Source organism: Pyrenophora tritici-repentis, chromosome 10 (genome assembly GCF_003171515.1).
Source record: "Pyrenophora tritici-repentis strain M4 chromosome 10, whole genome shotgun sequence".
NCBI lineage: Eukaryota > Fungi > Ascomycota > Dothideomycetes > Pleosporales > Pleosporaceae > Pyrenophora > Pyrenophora tritici-repentis.
This window is the reverse complement of record NC_089399.1, coordinates 4,217,708-4,233,278: the sequence shown is the minus strand read 5'-3', so window position 1 is coordinate 4,233,278 and position 15,571 is coordinate 4,217,708. Positions and strand designations below refer to the sequence as shown.

Sequence of the window (15,571 nt, the reverse complement as noted above, 5' to 3'; positions counted from 1 at the left end):
TGTATCGCTATATAGAGCCGCAGGTTGTTCAGATGCTCTCGTCGGCTATTAGTAAAATCTATATAAGCTTCGATGGCTGGACGACAAAAGGCGGCAAGCGCGGCTTCTTTGGAGTTGTTGCTCATTTTGCTGACGCCGACGGCACTATCAGGGACCTACCTATCGCGCTGCCTCAGCTTACGGGCGCCCACACGGGCGAGAGGATAGCTGAAGTTGTCGGCAATATAATCGATGTCTTCGGTATAACACGTAGCTAGCTTAGGTACTTTGTGCTCGACAACGCGTACGCTAACGACACCGCCGTCACCAAACTCGCCCAACGCTTTGAATTTACAGCAAGCCATCACCGCCTCCGCTGCGGCCCTCACACACTTAACTTAGTCGGACAGATGATTATCTTCGGCTTTGATAAGGACGCGTACGATAATAATTAGGACGAGCACAAAACAGAGGCAGCCTACCTACAAGAATAGCGGCAGCAAGGTCCGCTTAGTGTACTAATCGATATCATCAACTACATCTAAACACCGCAACAACATGATCTTTTTGCTAATTGCCAGCGCCGTGTTAACGCTAAGGCTCCCGACTAAAAGCAGGAAATACTCGAGCTAGTAAAGCCAGTCGTCACGCGCTGGAACAGCTTTCACGACACCTTTGTACGCGCCGCAAAACTCCATAACGCCGTTGATGAGTACGCCCAAAGCCACATCGAAAGGACGGTGGGCGCCGACGCGTACGCGCGTAGCCGTAACAATAAGCTCACTAAAGTACCAGCTTAGATGAGATCTAATAGGCTTACGGCTGACGATTAGGCGGTAATAACCTAGTATATATCAGTGTTAGAGCCGCTAAAGGAGGCGACAAAACGGCTTAAAGCTCGCGGTAAAGCTGGCCGTTTCGGCGCGATATACGAGGTTATACCTGTCTTCGAAGCTATACTTGCCGTGTACGAGCAGCTACTTAAAAACCACGAAAGCGTCGACTATAATGCCAATAGCGCGCTAGAAGATCACCTTCCTATTAACCTACGCGCAGCTTGGGCAAAGCTTAACGCGTATTACACTAAGCTCGACGAATCACCCGCATACTTTGCCGCTACCTGCCTCCACCTATACTACAAGAACTACTGTGAGAACAGCTAGCGCGACAAACCGAGCTAGCTTAAGGCAAACAACGCTAGGTTGAAACAACTTTGGGCGTTCTATAAGCCGCAAATACAGCGCCAAAGTCGCCCACTAGTGCAGCTCTTAAGCGGTATTAACGACGCCATTAACGCGCTCGTTAATGCGGAGCCTTATAGCATTGTTGAGGTGACAGAGATAGATAAGCTGGAGCGTTGGCGACGGTTTGAACTCCGCTGGACGCAGGAGCAGTTCGAACAAGGTAGTAATCCTGTTAGCTATTAGATAAGCCTACGCCTAAAGTATCCTAACCTAGCGCGTATGGCGATCGATATATTAACAATACTAGCCTTAAGTTATGAGTGCGAGCGGCTGTTTAGCGAGCTCGGTGATTTATTAGAGCCAAGGCGACGCAAAATTAGGTTACAACTGCTTGCAGCAATACAGTGTATACGAAGCTGGCGCGACGCTGGCTTTAAGCCTCCATCTGATTACAACTTAGGTGTTACGGATCCATAGACTCGCTCGGCCCATGGCCCCCATATCGATAAGATCCTTATCTTATCGGACTAGCGCCTTGGCGCCCACAGCATAAGTTCGGGCTCACAACGTAGATAGCTCGATAGCTTGTATCTTGTCAAATCCAATCTTTCTTGATCGATCCCTCACATTAGGCGATGTAACTGACGCTGAGGTAGCTGCAATATACGAAATATGCAAGTAGGACAGCGAAGCTTAGTAATATATACGATATACGATTAGATCAGCACCTAAACAGTATCAAATCTATTAAACTTTTAAACAAACGGCCTCCTAAAACACTATCAAACTAAACAACTTAAATACAATCTTAAGTTTTGTACAAACAAATCAAATCAGCGTCCAAAGTTTGTTTGATTTGCTTAATGACAAGTCTGTACACCAGAGACCTCTTCCCAGGACTACAAAGCTTCAACCTATCCTATATTGACGACCTATCTCTATCGACATCCTCAACATCGCTAAAGAAAAATGTCAAAATACTAGAACAGCAAGTCCGCCTACTATCTCACCGAGGGAAAAACTTAGCGATTATGTTCGATATAGCTAAGACAGAGCTCATCCACTTTACCGCCAAGAAAGAGAGAAAAGAGAGAAGCCTACAGCTTCCAGACAACACCATTGTAGAACCGAAAGACACAATCAAATGGCTAGGTATCCACATAGACAATAGACTGTCCTTCAAGGAACATATTGCTACACGCGTAAGCCAAGCAAGGAAAGCATTCTATAGACTAGGGAGACTAGCCAACATCGAAAGAGGACTCTCCCCAAAAGCAGTACGACAACTATACCTAGCATGCGTCACAAGCGTTGCAGACTACGGATCACAAATATACTGGAAGAACCAAAGCTACGCCACTAGCCTCCTACAATCACTGCACAACCTGGCGTGTAGAAAGATAATTGGAGTGTTTAGAACGTCACCATCCCTACCAACAAGCATTGAATCCGGACTTACGTCACCTGCAATTAGACTCAACACCAACAACCGAAAGTATGCGTCTAGAGCACACCAGCTATCCAGCAACCACCCAATCCAGAAAGCAATTACAAGGATCACAAATACAGACAAAGCTAGCTACAAAAAGCCAAACCAGCATAGACAACTATACACTATTGTTAAGTCAATCCCAGAGAGAGACAACAATAGCGTAGAAAAGATAATCCCATATAGGTTCAGACCATGGGAAAGTCTTAACTACAAGGTTACTGTATCAAAAAAGAGCAAAGAGGAAGAGGCAATTGCACACACGGATTATATCCTATCAAGGAGCGGAGATAACTTCACCGCAATCTACTCAGATGCCTCACAACACGACAAGGGAATAGGGATCGGCGTAGGTGTAGTAGCGTACAGCTCCACCCACGAAGAAACCTTTTCTCAAAAGACAAACATTGGATGCTCCCAACTAGTCTACAACGGTGAACTAGAGGGGATAGCACAGGCATTTGAACACGCGGCTACAGTGGCACAAGAAGGCCAAGAGATCTACGTATACGCAGACAACCAAGCAGCAATCCATAGGCTTAACAACCTATCGGACAACCCGGGACAACAGTGGCTACTAAGATGCATCAGAGCTGCAAAGAGAATAACGACAAAGAAAGCATCGATCCACCTGCAGTGGGCCCCAGGACATAACGACGTCAAGGGCAACGAAAAAGCCGACACGCTAGCAAAGGAAGCAGCTAAAGAGAGACCAACAACATCGACCACAGCGAGCCTAGCCTACTTAGGCACAGAAATCAACAAAATACAAAAAACAGAACAACTGATGGAGTACAAGAGGTATACCGACAGGCCCACCAAAAACAGAAGCTCCTACTCAAGGATCTTCAAGCTCAACACACATACAACAATCAAAGTCCCGAAGGGAACACCAAGAGAAATCTCGAGCGCGTTCTACTCACTCAAGCTAGGACATGGATACTTCAACTCCTACCTTAAGAGATTCAACAAGAGAGACTGCAATCTATGCAGACTCCGCAACAATCAATCGGATCGGCATGATTGATTCCTATCTAGGTTAAAGGCTGCCTAATAAAGTAACTCTTTAACCTATATAGGAATCAATCATGTCGATCGATTGATTGTTGCGGAGTCTGAATCTATGTATATGCTACAAACCACAAACACCACAGCATCTACTTCTAGATTGCAAACAGTACAAAACACATCGAAATACACTCAAAGAATCAATACCACACAGACCCATCACCCTCCCACTCCTCCTCCAAACAAAGACAGGCATCAAAGCTACTCTAGCCTTTATTGCAAGTACTAGGATTGGCACGAGAAAATGGCACCTTGGGCAAACCACCGAACAGACAGACACTGTATAAAACTACAAAAACAATATTTCCTTATCTAAAAGAGCCCGCTGCTACATCTCTTTCTATTCACCACACTGCTCTTTAGCACCCGCGCCAATGGAAGACTAGCTCTGAAATTGGAGTACGCAAAACACCACCCAAATTGTACAAGACCCATAGAAACTCCACAACGACCATCATACATAGAACGGCTTAGCCAAAGTCCTACATAGTCACCGACTGATACAGGACTCTAATGGAAATATAATAATAATAATAATAGTCTCCCTAGTCTATAGAATGCTTTCCTTGCTTAGCTTACGCCAGTGATCGGAATGGTCTGGTCTGGTCTGGTCTGAGGGTACAGACCAGACCAGACCAGGTGCTTACATAAGGACCGGTCCGACCAGACCGGTCCGACCAACAAGACCGCCAAGAATGAGGCTGAAGCAAAGAAGGAAGCCGAGGAAATGTGTTTTACTACTGACTGTCAATCTAGTCGTCTTCGTTCTCACTATCCTCGATATCGCTGTTCCCCTCAGCTTGGGGCTTTCCATACCAGGCCCGGAGACACTCGCACGCTTCTATAATATCTGCCTTCAGCCTACCACGGCGATCGACGATAGTAAGCTTCGCGCTACTAAAAAGACGTTCGCATTCATCCGACATAGGCGAGATCGCAAACATGTCTAGAGCGAAGCGAGCGAGATCTCGTTGGGAGTCGTAGCGAGATAGCCAGTACGCAATAGCCTCATTGCAACCTGCCTCTTCGTTATGAAGCCGGTCAGTAGAGATGTATTGTTCATACAAATCAGTTGTAGAAACTGGAGCGTCTATTCGAATGCGCTTATGTTCCCGCTGGCGATCAAATGCTGGGTCAGGATCTCTCTCCTTCCTGGCTGGTGGTGGCAGCATCTCGACAGGGTACCTTCCTTATACTCTGTCTCCCAGAGATGCTTCACCGCTAATTGTGCGTTTTCAAACCACCTCTTCTTCTCTTCGTCGCCATGAAGAACCCACTCTTGCCTGAACCATCCCACTTGCGATATGGATCAAGGATTTGAGCCGCATAATATGCCGGTGGAAGGTCAGTATCTTCAGGGAATCGATTTTGCCAATTCAGCTGCTGATTGTTATAGTACTCAACGCACTTTAACCAAGCAGCATCAGCGCAGCCTTGAAGGTACTTCCATGTAAAGTTGTTATCGTCCTCAGTGTGGATGTCGTGGTAGTGATCCTTCGTCTCGCTTATCTCCCGGAGAAGGCAGTCCAAAGTTGAAAACCAGTCCGCAAGTGACGTCTTCTTACCTTCAGAAAGCAAAGTTGCAGCATAGAAGTCTTTGAGAGCGAGTTCAATCTTTTCAAGCTCAAACCAGTGCTGTCCATCAAGCTTAAAGTTCGCGATCCCTACGGAGCCCTTTCCAGGTACATGACGAGCCGAGAAGAGCTCTAAACGTTCTCGAACATTTAATGCACGTGTAATCGAATAAAACCATGAGTTCCAGCGGGTCGAGTTGTTCTGGATAAGCTCAAGCCCGTCGAATTGCGAAAGATCTCCGCCGATAATAATTGTAGCAAACTCCTCACGCCGTTGTGGAGTAAGCCTGATGTATCGCACCAGGTTGTGAAGACGACCCAAACATCCGAACTTCTTCCAGAGCTCTTCCACCTTCGTATAGTCGCCACGTTGATGATGCTTCCCAGCTTCGCAAGATACTTCTCACAGTTTCGCCCCATAAGGAACGCCTGGCAACAGAGGTTGATGACATGGCCCAAGCAACGCAGCCGGCGATGACGACGTTGTTTGACTTCATCCATGGGCAGAGATCCTTGAGTATAAACTCAACAGCGGTATCATTTGCCGAGGCATTATCCAGCATAAAGTATCCAATCTGATCTCCGCTAATGTCGTATTCTTCCAGCAATTCAAGGACCACCGATCCAAGATTCTCTCCAGTGTGTTCGCCGTATATACGTCGCATACCTAAAGCGGTAACACGTCGCATGCCGGTAGTATCAATCCACATAGCGACGACGCCTAGGATAGCGTAAGGGTTTGGTGAAGTCCAGAGATCAAAGGAGATAGAGATAGACTCCGCAACAATCAATTCAATCCGGTCACTCTCCTAGACCCACTTACCTATCTAGGTAGGGCTTAAACTCCTATAGGTAACTACTAGGCTTAAAGCGGTAATCAATCAATCCAATCTGAACCTTCTAGGACCCACTTAATTGATTGTTGCGACTGTGGATAGAGATCCTACTCCGTGAATGGTGTAGGTCCTCCTAAGCTGTTGCTTCTTCGATATGAATGCATTCATTACCCAGCTTCGGATAGTCTTCGCAGCCTTCGGGAGGTGGTTGAGTAGTGCCGGATTTAAAAAGAGAGTAGTTCACGAAAGTACTGGTTCTCTAATTGAAAGAAGGCTATATGGCAGTACAAATCCAACGAATTAGAAGCTCTTTAAACTTCTCTACTGACTCCTTCCAGAAAAAGATGCTGGAAGCAGCCCCATCCTTTGCTGGTCGATTATAGACTTCCGTACAGAACCCTTTCGCTTGATGCCACTCTGGGGATCAATCTGGTGCTTCTGTTCCAGGTGATTCCGGATCCTAGAAGTGCCATTGATGACAAACAACTCTTGCTTGCTCTTCCCAACCCTGCACTCATGGCAGTAATACACCTCTTTCTTATCGCTATCTCGAATGTATTGGAGTCCGTACTTCCAGATGTGTGATGTACCTTGACGGAAATCCTTCCTTGCAATTATTGCACGTTTCACGTACGTGATACGCCCTGCACGAACTCATCTGGAGATTCGTGATATTGAATAGGAGTGGGTGATAGTATAGGGGTGGGTGATGACGTGGGGATAGGAGATGGAGTAAGAGACGTTAAATCTAGTCTTATAATATTCGATGGGGACGTGAGGTTGGTGTTGAAGGCTCCATAACAATAGTATATAAGTAGGTTGTTAAGGACTTGATTGTTCTATGTAAGTAGAAGACTTACCTTGATCTTAATGACTCATATTGTGCTAACCCAGAAGAGAATAGCGGTTAGGCGAAGACCAGAGATCGGAGGAGATGTGAATAGAGCTCACAGCGGTTTGTAGGCTCTCTTTAATCTGTTCCTAATAGTAGGCTTTATTTGTGATGATTATGCGTAGGAGCGATCGTCGGGTTTTTAGAAGTTGGTCCTCAATATACGGATTGGCAGCAAGAGAGAGCTCTTGGAACTCTTTCCACTTAATAGCAGAAAACGGGAGCCGACGCTGTGTGAAGAGGGCTACGATAGCATTATGATACCGCGGGAGACTGAAGACGTTCCTTATAGAATCGGGCGACGGAGAAGAAGAGAAAAAGGACGTAATCTTGCGAGGGTTATGTGTAAGGGAGTTTCCAGTCACTGACTCAGGAGCTAGGCTTGATAACGCGAGAGGAGGAGTAAGAGCTAGTAATGGGTGATTATTCCGAACGTGTCGGACCGCATTTATGCGATGATTTCCGGAGAACGGTCGAAGAACGCAAACTTTGCAGGTGTAGATAGTAACGCCCTTACTACTCCTTTTTATAGATAGAGGCTCCTTAGAGATCTCTATAAAGGAGTAGAAGTTGGCAGGTAAAGATGAAGACGAGGTTTCAGCAAGAAGTGACATAACGTAGAATAGTAACGAGGAAAGAAGTAAGCTTGCAGGATTATATTAAAGACAAGAAGCTTATAGATATTCAACTAGTTAACCAGTTTAACCAATTTAATTATATTAATCAAACCGGTCGACCAAGACCGGCCGAAAATGCCGACCAACCGGTTAACCGGAATAACCGACCGGAATAACCGACCATTTTGCCCATGTATAGACGCAAGCGGCGAGCCTGCTTTGTTTGGGTTGGCGCACGGCCCTCACGTTGCCGGGGAAGCGACTAGGCTAGCAGCCTAGTCATGTGACTCGAGGCTCAGCCCGTTACACCTAGCTTTTATTACGAGTACTAGAATTAGAACAAGAAAATGGCACCTAGGGCAACACCAGAAATACACACAGTCACTGTATAACACTACCTTAGAGAGAGCTACTCTATAAAACTAACAAAACTGTATTTCTTACTATAAAGAGCCCGCTGCTACATCTCTTTCTATCTACCACACTGCTCTTTACAGAGATGTCAACAAGCAAGTCAAGCTGGCTTGATTCTTATCGATTGCAGATCACAGACCATTCTCTGGGACGTGCCACTGTGCACGAGCCTCTATATTGTCTGTGATCTGCAATCGATAAGAATCAAGCCAGCTTGACTTGCTTGTTGACATCTCTGGCTCTTTAGCACTAGCGCCTACTCCAGATCTACTCTAGAATAGGAGCACGCAAAACATCCTCAAACTGTACTACCCCAAAGAAACTACTCATAGAAAACACCTATATAGAACGGCCTAGGCCAAAGTCTTGCATAATCTCTGACTAAAAAGGACTCTAAATGGAATAATAATAATAATAATCCGTTAACGGGAAACTGACGGATTGTTGACATGTCTAGCCAGCCACTCCACAGCAGGTAAAGGGACTGGGTTAAAGTCTAGAATCGTAGCTTTGGACAAGATCTCCGAATAAGCACTGCGAAACGAAGAGATAGTTACTCGTGATCTGACAGCTTTAATATTTCACCTAGATGAGTACTAATGGCCTCCATAGGCGGAGGACGAAATGCACCATCTTTTACCTTGATCAAGGTGGAGAGGCAGGATCGTAAGTCCTCTACCTAGTCTAGCAGGGTATCCCCTAGTTATATTAATGTTTTACGATGGGCAATCGCTTGTCCGACTTCCAGTATTCCCCGCGCGATGCGGGCACCGCGGCAATGTGTCAGATTAGATGAGATATTGCACAAAAGTGATGGATGTTCATGATTGATTGTATTGTTCTCTGTTCTAAGGTGCGCGCTGAGAGTTTTGTTCTGCTAAGACGCTAACCCATTATTAGCTAGCGGTGTCGGCACTTTCGGCTCGACACGCCTGCTATCTGACACACCCCTCAGCTTGGAAGGCATATTGCAAGCTGCATAAACTGGTTGATCGATCCTACATAATGAGGCCTTCCAGTTGCTCTTGCACCTCCTTAAGCTCAATCTCTGAGCGGGGCTTCTTCGCGCTCGACGAGTCCCAGTTGATCAAGGAACCTGGCCCATTTATTGGCTGGCAGTGGCTTTGTGAACCCGTCTGCGATCATGTTGTCAGACGGCACATACTCTACCTTGATCACCTTTCGGGTAACCTCTTGTCGTAGCCAGTGATTGTGTATATCAACGTGCCGAAGTTTTTTTGAAGTTTGGCTACGTCCTCTGTGACTAGTCGGATGGTCTGTTGGTTGTCGCATTTGATTGTGATTGTTGGATCGCTCAGAGTTACCCGAAGCTCCCTCAGCAGTCGCGACGTGAATATGGCCTCCTTGGCCACCTGGGAAAGAGCAAGTAATTCTGCTTCCGTGGTTGAAGTAGTAACGGTATCCTGCTTGCTTGCTCTCCAGGAGATGAGGCCGCCAAACAGCTTAATGGCGTAGCCTTGTGAGCTCTTCCTGTCCAGGGTGTTGTCTGCAAATGATGCGTCACTTGCTACTTGAAGACCTTCACCTGTGCCTAGCTCCAGAGCTAGGTTCATTGTCTTTCTTAGGTAGAGTAGTACGCGGTCCGCTGCCTCTTGATGTTCTATGCTTGGATTGACTAGGAACCGAGCGAGGCGCGATGTTGCGAAGGCGATGTCGGTCTTGTGGTGACTGCTGCGAACAGCAGAGATCCAATCTTGCGTTGGTACTTGCTGACTTCAGCTGGTGCTGCGAGTCCTTTTCGTGGTCGGAGTTCGATGCCTGACATTGGCGTATCATGCCTTACATTTTGGTGGTTGATGAGTTGACTGATTTTGTCGACGTATGCAGCTTGAGATAGCTGTATGGTCTTCTGCTTGCGATTGCGCATGACCTCTACGCCGAGAAACCACTGTAAGTCGTCTCCTCCCGTACAAGCGTATTTTTCTTGGATCCGGTTTATGGCCTTCATTGCCTCTGATTCTTGCTTTGAATGGTACGCAACGATGATATCGTCCACATAGAAGAAGATGATAACTCCGTCCTTGATCATGCAGCATGGCTCCTGTGGTATTTGTTGAAACCCTATCGAAGCAAGAGTTGCGGTGAATTCTTTCTGCCACAGTGATGGTGAGATCCGGAGCCCGTAGAGTGCCTTTTGCACTTTGAGTAGAGTGCCAGGCTTCTGATATCCTTTTGGCATCCTCATGTATATTTCTCTGTCGATTGCAGCATGCACAAAAGCATTAGTGACGTCGTATTGCTTCAGCTCAAGATCGTATTTGGCGGCGATTGCCATGAGCATTCTGAATGAGCGTCCTGCCAATGTTGCTGCATATGTGTCTTGGAGGTTATGTTGCGTTGTTGATTCCCCTTACCACAATCTTGCCTTGCATTTGATGAGGCGGTGATGCTTGTCGAGTTTGTAGGTGTATACCCACATACAGTCTAGAATCTGGTGCCCTGCTCGTTTGACTGGTGATGCTTGGACCCAGTCCATGACTTCATTTGTTGGTGACTCTGAAGGTGTGTCTTTTCTGCTTCCTTGAACATTTCGTATAGTGGATGGTCTTCTAGCTTTGAGTATGCTGTTGGGAGTGGCGGTAGCTGGTTGCGATGGGGCTTGATTCCCTTGGATAGCAGTCTCTTCACCTGAGCCTTATCGATTGGCTTTCCTTCGTGTTGACCAATGTGTCCTGATTCGGTGCCGCCATGAATGCGGCTGCCCATGGACTGGTCATTGATGTTGATTGGTTGGACATGTTCGTCATATCCTCGTTGTTCACCTCTCTTGAACTAGCAAGGCCACAGGTGGAGGAGTTGGTGGCGGGGTTAGATATGCCTCTACCACCTTCCTTCCTTGGTGGTATCTGGTTTTCTGAGTGCGCGGGCTCTCTTCCTGCGTCGTATCGTCCTCGTAGAACGTCTCGGTTTCTGGTTGTTGGCTCTGAGTACCTGGGAGTTCGACTGTTCTCACCCAAGTTGCGATTTCCTCTAGGGTGTTGTGCATGAGATTGTCCATCAGGTCCTCAGTCTTGCCGTTGAAGATTGTGTCTTCGTCAAACACTACGTCGCGAGTGCTGATTACCTTTGCCATGGATGGGATCCATATGCGGTAAATGTTCGTTGACTGGTATCCCACTAGGTATCCAATCCAGGCTTCGGATCTAGTCTCTGTAGCCTGGACTTTCCTCTGTGGGTGTCGTCTGTCATTGCGAAAGCCTTACACCCATATGCTTTTAGGTGAGCTTGATTTGGTTTTCGAGGTCCGGTGACTATGCCGTTGATGGCAGCTGCGCGTGTAAAGAATATTTCGTATGGTGTCTTCCAATTGTTTGGGTAATTTGGCGTTCGATTGTATAGGTATACGCCGCTCTGGTAGTTTCTGGCCAGAGTTCCCTCTGTGGGTGTCGTCTGTCATTGCGAAAGCCTTACACCCATATGCTTTTAGGTGAGCTTGATTTGGTTTTCGAGGTCCGGTGACTATGCGTTGATGGCAGCTGCGCGTGTAAAGAATATTTCGTATGGTGTCTTCCAATTGTTGGGTAATTTGGCGTTCGATTGTATAGGTATACCGCCGCTCTGGTAGTTTCTGGCCAGAGTTCCATGGAAGGTTTGCATCCAGTCGAATTGCGCGTGCCTTTTCTTTTATAACACCCCTGAGCGCTCGGCTCCTCCGTTTTGAGCTTGAGTATCTGGAGCGGAGGGCTCGAGTTTGATTGATAGGGACGTGCACCATTTTTCGACCTCTTGTTTGACGGTAACGATCTCGTTGTCAGTCTCGATGACTTTGACTGTGATGTTGAATTGTTTCTTCATGAACTGGACGAAGAGGCCTAGGAGGCGAATGATTGAGCGAGCCGGTCTGTTGTCCTTGAAGTAGAAGTCCCATGTGTATCGGGTAGACTCCGCAACAATCAATTCAATCCGGTCACTCTCCTAGACCCACTTACCTATCTAGGTAGGGCTTAAACTCCTATAGGTAACTACTAGGCTTAAAGCGGTAATCAATCAATCCAATCTGAACCTTCTAGGACCCACTTAATTGATTGTTGCGGACTGTGGTATCGGGACCGTCGGCAAGTGACCAGCATTTGGCTCTTCTCCTTGGTGAAACTGCCGTCCTCATACTCATGGAAGTCGATGGCTACCCTTTCACCTGGCCCTTCGTCGTTCAGTCTGGGCGTCCTGCGTATTTGTCGTTTCGATTTTGACCTGCCGCAGGCGTCACACTCCACGGTAGTGATGCCCTTGATCCTCACCCCTCAGATTGCTGCACGAGGTGCTCGATCGCGGACGGCCCGGGATGTCCGAGTCGTTTGTGCCATAATATGGCAGTAGCCTTTTGTGGTGATCGTTTGGCTCGATTCATACGCACATGAAAGGCTGAAGTTGATGTAGTAGGTGGCTCGATAACCCATGTTCCGATAAGGTGGCAATGGTTGAACCATCCCATCGTCGTAGGCTTGTCGGTCTTCTCGATTGTCCCACCATATACCTTGTCTTCGGAGCAGCCTGAATGATACGAGGCTGCAGAGGAAGTCTGGGCACCAGGCAACATTGCTCAGGTGTAGAATTTGTTTGCCCTGAGCCTCTCTGCGTCACTTGACTGCTCCGTATCCTTGTATCCAAACCTTGAGTTGCCAGCCCAAATGTAATCTCCCATCGCAGGCGGGCGTACCTCTTCGAGCCTTGAGAGGTTGTTGCAGATGTGCGTCGTCGAGCCAGAATCCAGGATGAATGCATCCTTTAATGGTATCCTTGATTGCTCGCATTGAATGCCGCTTTCATCATGCCTCGTCCAGCTCGAGATCTCGCGTCCATCTAGTCAATCAGTGACTGAGTCCGGTGTTTGTGATGTCTTAATGTAGGGTGTAATTGATCGTGATGCCGTAGTTAGGCGTGGTCGCTTCGTTTCCAGGTTTGTTTCCTGTATTATTCTTTGTAAGTCTGCATCATGCTGAAGTTTGTACTGTACCAGCTTTGTGATGTGTTTGTTCGGTTTGAACCAATCTGGGGTCTCCAAAGTTGGGTTGACATAGGTTGTTCACAAGCAGGACATATGTCGCCAGCTTCTGCTGTATTCCTTTTCTGGAACTGCTTGGACTTGTTGCCAGGTGCATTCATTTTGCGTTTGTTTGTTTGCCTTTGGTTTCCCTGGCTAGGGTTGGTAGATGGCGCTCTAATTTGCACACTTGAGGCGTCCCCCTGTGTGTTCGAGTCGGATTCACCGCTCGCCGCGTAGGCTGCTTCACCCGTCATAAAGGCACTTCTTGATTTGCCTCGTGTTGGGTGAGCTAGGCTCATGTGTTCGCGGAAGAGTTTCATCATCTGCCTTCTTTCTATATTGTTCCGGTCGCTTCCCGCTCCAGTGAATGTTGCCATCCATGCTGGGGCAATCTTAGAGACTGCTTTTAGGAAGTCGTCCACAACCAGCTTGCTTTGTATCACGTCCCCTATCTTTAGGGCTTCGGCGCGAGTTGCAGCTTGGTCGTATTCGCTGAGCCATGATTCCCAATTTTGCGGGCTTCTCATAGGTCTCAAGGAATCGTGGTACCTCTCTCGTACCCTTCTGATCTCATCGTCGAGGTCTACTCCAACTGCTACCTGGAGGTTTGTGATCCAGGTGCGGAGAGTTCCATGTTCCTCAAAGCAGCTCACTTGAAGGTGTGGGCTAACTGTTGCATTCAGGTGTCTGATCATTGCCGCAATGTTTGTGCGTTCGTCTCGATAGTTTCGTTCGCGTATTTTGTATGATTCAAAAACCATCTTGAATTCCCTTGAGTCCCCATCGTATGCCTCCTTCCCCTCCGCTGAGAGTTCTGAGCAGACTCCGCAACAATCAATCGATCGACATGATTGATTCCTATATAGGTTAAAGAGTTACTTTATTAGGCAGCCTTTAACCTAGATAGGAATCAATCATGCCGATCCGATTGATTGTTGCGGAGTCTGGTTCTGAGTATCGAGCTGGTATGGCTGGAGTTTGAACAGCAGGGTTGACTATGTCAACTGTATCTTGTGTAGGCGCTCGGGCATTGGCTCTCGCGGTTCGTGTAGAGGAGGATGGAGCTGATGATGTATTTCTCAGAGCAGCGGCTGGTTCATAGTCGGATACGAGTGGAGGGAGAGGTTCGGTCGGCTTTGTACGAGGCTGAGTGTTGCCCGCTGGATCTACAATGTCCCAGATCTCTAGGGCTTCGCATTGCATCTTGATTTGGCGGTACCAGGGGATCCATTTGCTCGAGTCGGTGAGGATGACTGTTGCGTCCCTCTGGCTCTGGTTTGTCGCCATTATTGCGTGTTCGTTGCTCGTTATAGAGGCAGTGAGACTCTTAATTGTCAGATTAGATGAGATATTGCACAAAAGTGATGGATGTTCATGATTGATTGTATTGTTCTCTGTTCTAAGGTGCGCGCTGAGAGTTTTGTTCTGCTAAGACGCTAACCCATTATTAGCTAGCGGTGTCGGCACTTTCGGCTCGACACGCCTGCTATCTGACAACTAGATACGTCTTCATGCTTTACGGCATGCCTATTAACTAGAAAGCTACTATGCTTTAGTTAGTCACTCGTTCTACTACTAAAGCAGAGCTGTATGCTCTCTCAGCTGCTAGTATTAAATCGCAATATTAGGATCGCTTCTGCCGCAACATCGGCTTCACGCTTTATACTAAGAAGGCTCTCTAGTGTGATAATGCGCAGACCGTACGCCTTATCGAAGGTGACGCTAATCGCATCTAAACGAAGCTTCGCCATGTTGATATCTATCAAATGTGGCTTCGCCAGGAGGTAGACTCTAGAAGAATCACTATTGAATAGAAGCCTACTGCTAAGATGCCTGCTAACGGCTTCACAAAGCTGCTTCCTCGATAGAAACACGAGAACTTTATACGCCAGCTTGGGCTGAAGGACATTCATCACCTTATTGTCAAGAACTCTCCTTCTCCTGTACCCCTTGGTTAGTTGGATTAGCTGCGCGGCGCGCGCACGCATTTCACTCTCTTGATACTTTTATTGTTTGTGAGGTCTCCATCCAACATGGATACCTCAGGGGGTGTGTCAGCATGGCACCTCAGTTCACAATGTACATGTGAACTGCATCACTCACGTGACTCCTCGTCATCTGCTTACTCATCTCGGTTGTGTATATAATCGCTCTATGTAGCTCTCTCAATACAACAACCTTCTTCCTCTCTTCTGCCCTGTCCTACATCCGACACTCTTCAACAGCGCCAGGAGTATCACGGTGGCTCTGTCTTCTGGTCTCCTCGCAAGTTGCGTGAGGCTCGATGTCACGGTTTGGGGTATCTTCTTCTTTGTTCCGCAGTCGCAACTCACCGATGGTACGGGTGCTATGCCTATCTGGGACTAGCAATGTTTGCTGTCACCCACCTACATATACTGTTTGTAGCCTCACACAATACAACCTCACCGAACATCAACTTTTCCAGGTCAACGAAAGGTCGATATCCATCGATTTTTCATCAAAACAAAACTCAAATGCCTTCTTAAATCTGT

General features: G+C 47.2%; 11 protein-coding genes across 11 annotated transcripts; 2 read left to right on the top strand and 9 right to left on the bottom strand.

The window, feature by feature from the left end:
• Positions 1-32: 32 nt before the first annotated feature.
• On the top strand, positions 33-1,142 carry PtrM4_054590 (uncharacterized protein; the record flags this gene model as incomplete). Its single annotated transcript, XM_066105079.1, has 3 exons — positions 33-240; positions 622-767; positions 828-1,142. The coding sequence occupies 3 exons, from the start codon at positions 33-35 to the stop codon at positions 1,140-1,142; spliced, it is 669 nt and encodes a 222-aa protein (XP_065959643.1).
• Positions 1,143-2,026: 884 nt separating this feature from the next.
• On the top strand, positions 2,027-3,679 carry PtrM4_054580 (uncharacterized protein; the record flags this gene model as incomplete). The annotated part of the gene is made up of 1 exon (XM_066105078.1): positions 2,027-3,679. One exon carries the CDS (start codon positions 2,027-2,029, stop codon positions 3,677-3,679), a length of 1,653 nt encoding a protein of 550 aa, XP_065959642.1.
• Positions 3,680-4,472: 793 nt separating this feature from the next.
• On the bottom strand, positions 4,473-4,892 carry PtrM4_054570 (Dimer-Tnp-hAT domain containing protein; the record flags this gene model as incomplete). Its single annotated transcript, XM_066105077.1, has 1 exon — positions 4,473-4,892. The coding sequence occupies one exon, from the start codon at positions 4,890-4,892 to the stop codon at positions 4,473-4,475; it is 420 nt and encodes a 139-aa protein (XP_065959641.1).
• Positions 4,893-4,941: 49 nt separating this feature from the next.
• PtrM4_054560 (uncharacterized protein) lies at positions 4,942-6,004 on the bottom strand (the record flags this gene model as incomplete). The annotated part of the gene is made up of 2 exons (XM_066105076.1): positions 4,942-5,646; positions 5,702-6,004. The coding sequence occupies 2 exons, from the start codon at positions 6,002-6,004 to the stop codon at positions 4,942-4,944; spliced, it is 1,008 nt and encodes a 335-aa protein (XP_065959640.1).
• A 3,047-nt stretch (positions 6,005-9,051) lies between these two features.
• On the bottom strand, positions 9,052-9,627 carry PtrM4_054550 (uncharacterized protein; the record flags this gene model as incomplete). Its single annotated transcript, XM_066105075.1, has 2 exons — positions 9,052-9,189; positions 9,307-9,627. The coding sequence occupies 2 exons, from the start codon at positions 9,625-9,627 to the stop codon at positions 9,052-9,054; spliced, it is 459 nt and encodes a 152-aa protein (XP_065959639.1).
• A 62-nt stretch (positions 9,628-9,689) lies between these two features.
• On the bottom strand, positions 9,690-10,355 carry PtrM4_054540 (uncharacterized protein; the record flags this gene model as incomplete). Its single annotated transcript, XM_066105074.1, has 1 exon — positions 9,690-10,355. One exon carries the CDS (start codon positions 10,353-10,355, stop codon positions 9,690-9,692), a length of 666 nt encoding a protein of 221 aa, XP_065959638.1.
• Positions 10,356-10,498: 143 nt separating this feature from the next.
• PtrM4_054530 (uncharacterized protein) lies at positions 10,499-10,780 on the bottom strand (the record flags this gene model as incomplete). The annotated part of the gene is made up of 1 exon (XM_066105073.1): positions 10,499-10,780. One exon carries the CDS (start codon positions 10,778-10,780, stop codon positions 10,499-10,501), a length of 282 nt encoding a protein of 93 aa, XP_065959637.1.
• Positions 10,781-10,832: 52 nt separating this feature from the next.
• PtrM4_054520 (uncharacterized protein) lies at positions 10,833-11,147 on the bottom strand (the record flags this gene model as incomplete). The annotated part of the gene is made up of 1 exon (XM_066105072.1): positions 10,833-11,147. One exon carries the CDS (start codon positions 11,145-11,147, stop codon positions 10,833-10,835), a length of 315 nt encoding a protein of 104 aa, XP_065959636.1.
• Positions 11,148-11,698: 551 nt separating this feature from the next.
• PtrM4_054510 (uncharacterized protein) lies at positions 11,699-12,611 on the bottom strand (the record flags this gene model as incomplete). Its single annotated transcript, XM_066105071.1, has 3 exons — positions 11,699-11,956; positions 12,139-12,238; positions 12,313-12,611. The coding sequence occupies 3 exons, from the start codon at positions 12,609-12,611 to the stop codon at positions 11,699-11,701; spliced, it is 657 nt and encodes a 218-aa protein (XP_065959635.1).
• Positions 12,612-12,985: 374 nt separating this feature from the next.
• Positions 12,986-13,819, bottom strand: PtrM4_054500 (uncharacterized protein; the record flags this gene model as incomplete). Its single annotated transcript, XM_066105070.1, has 1 exon — positions 12,986-13,819. The coding sequence occupies one exon, from the start codon at positions 13,817-13,819 to the stop codon at positions 12,986-12,988; it is 834 nt and encodes a 277-aa protein (XP_065959634.1).
• A 133-nt stretch (positions 13,820-13,952) lies between these two features.
• Positions 13,953-14,345, bottom strand: PtrM4_054490 (uncharacterized protein; the record flags this gene model as incomplete). The annotated part of the gene is made up of 1 exon (XM_066105069.1): positions 13,953-14,345. The coding sequence occupies one exon, from the start codon at positions 14,343-14,345 to the stop codon at positions 13,953-13,955; it is 393 nt and encodes a 130-aa protein (XP_065959633.1).
• Positions 14,346-15,571: the final 1,226 nt, after the last annotated feature.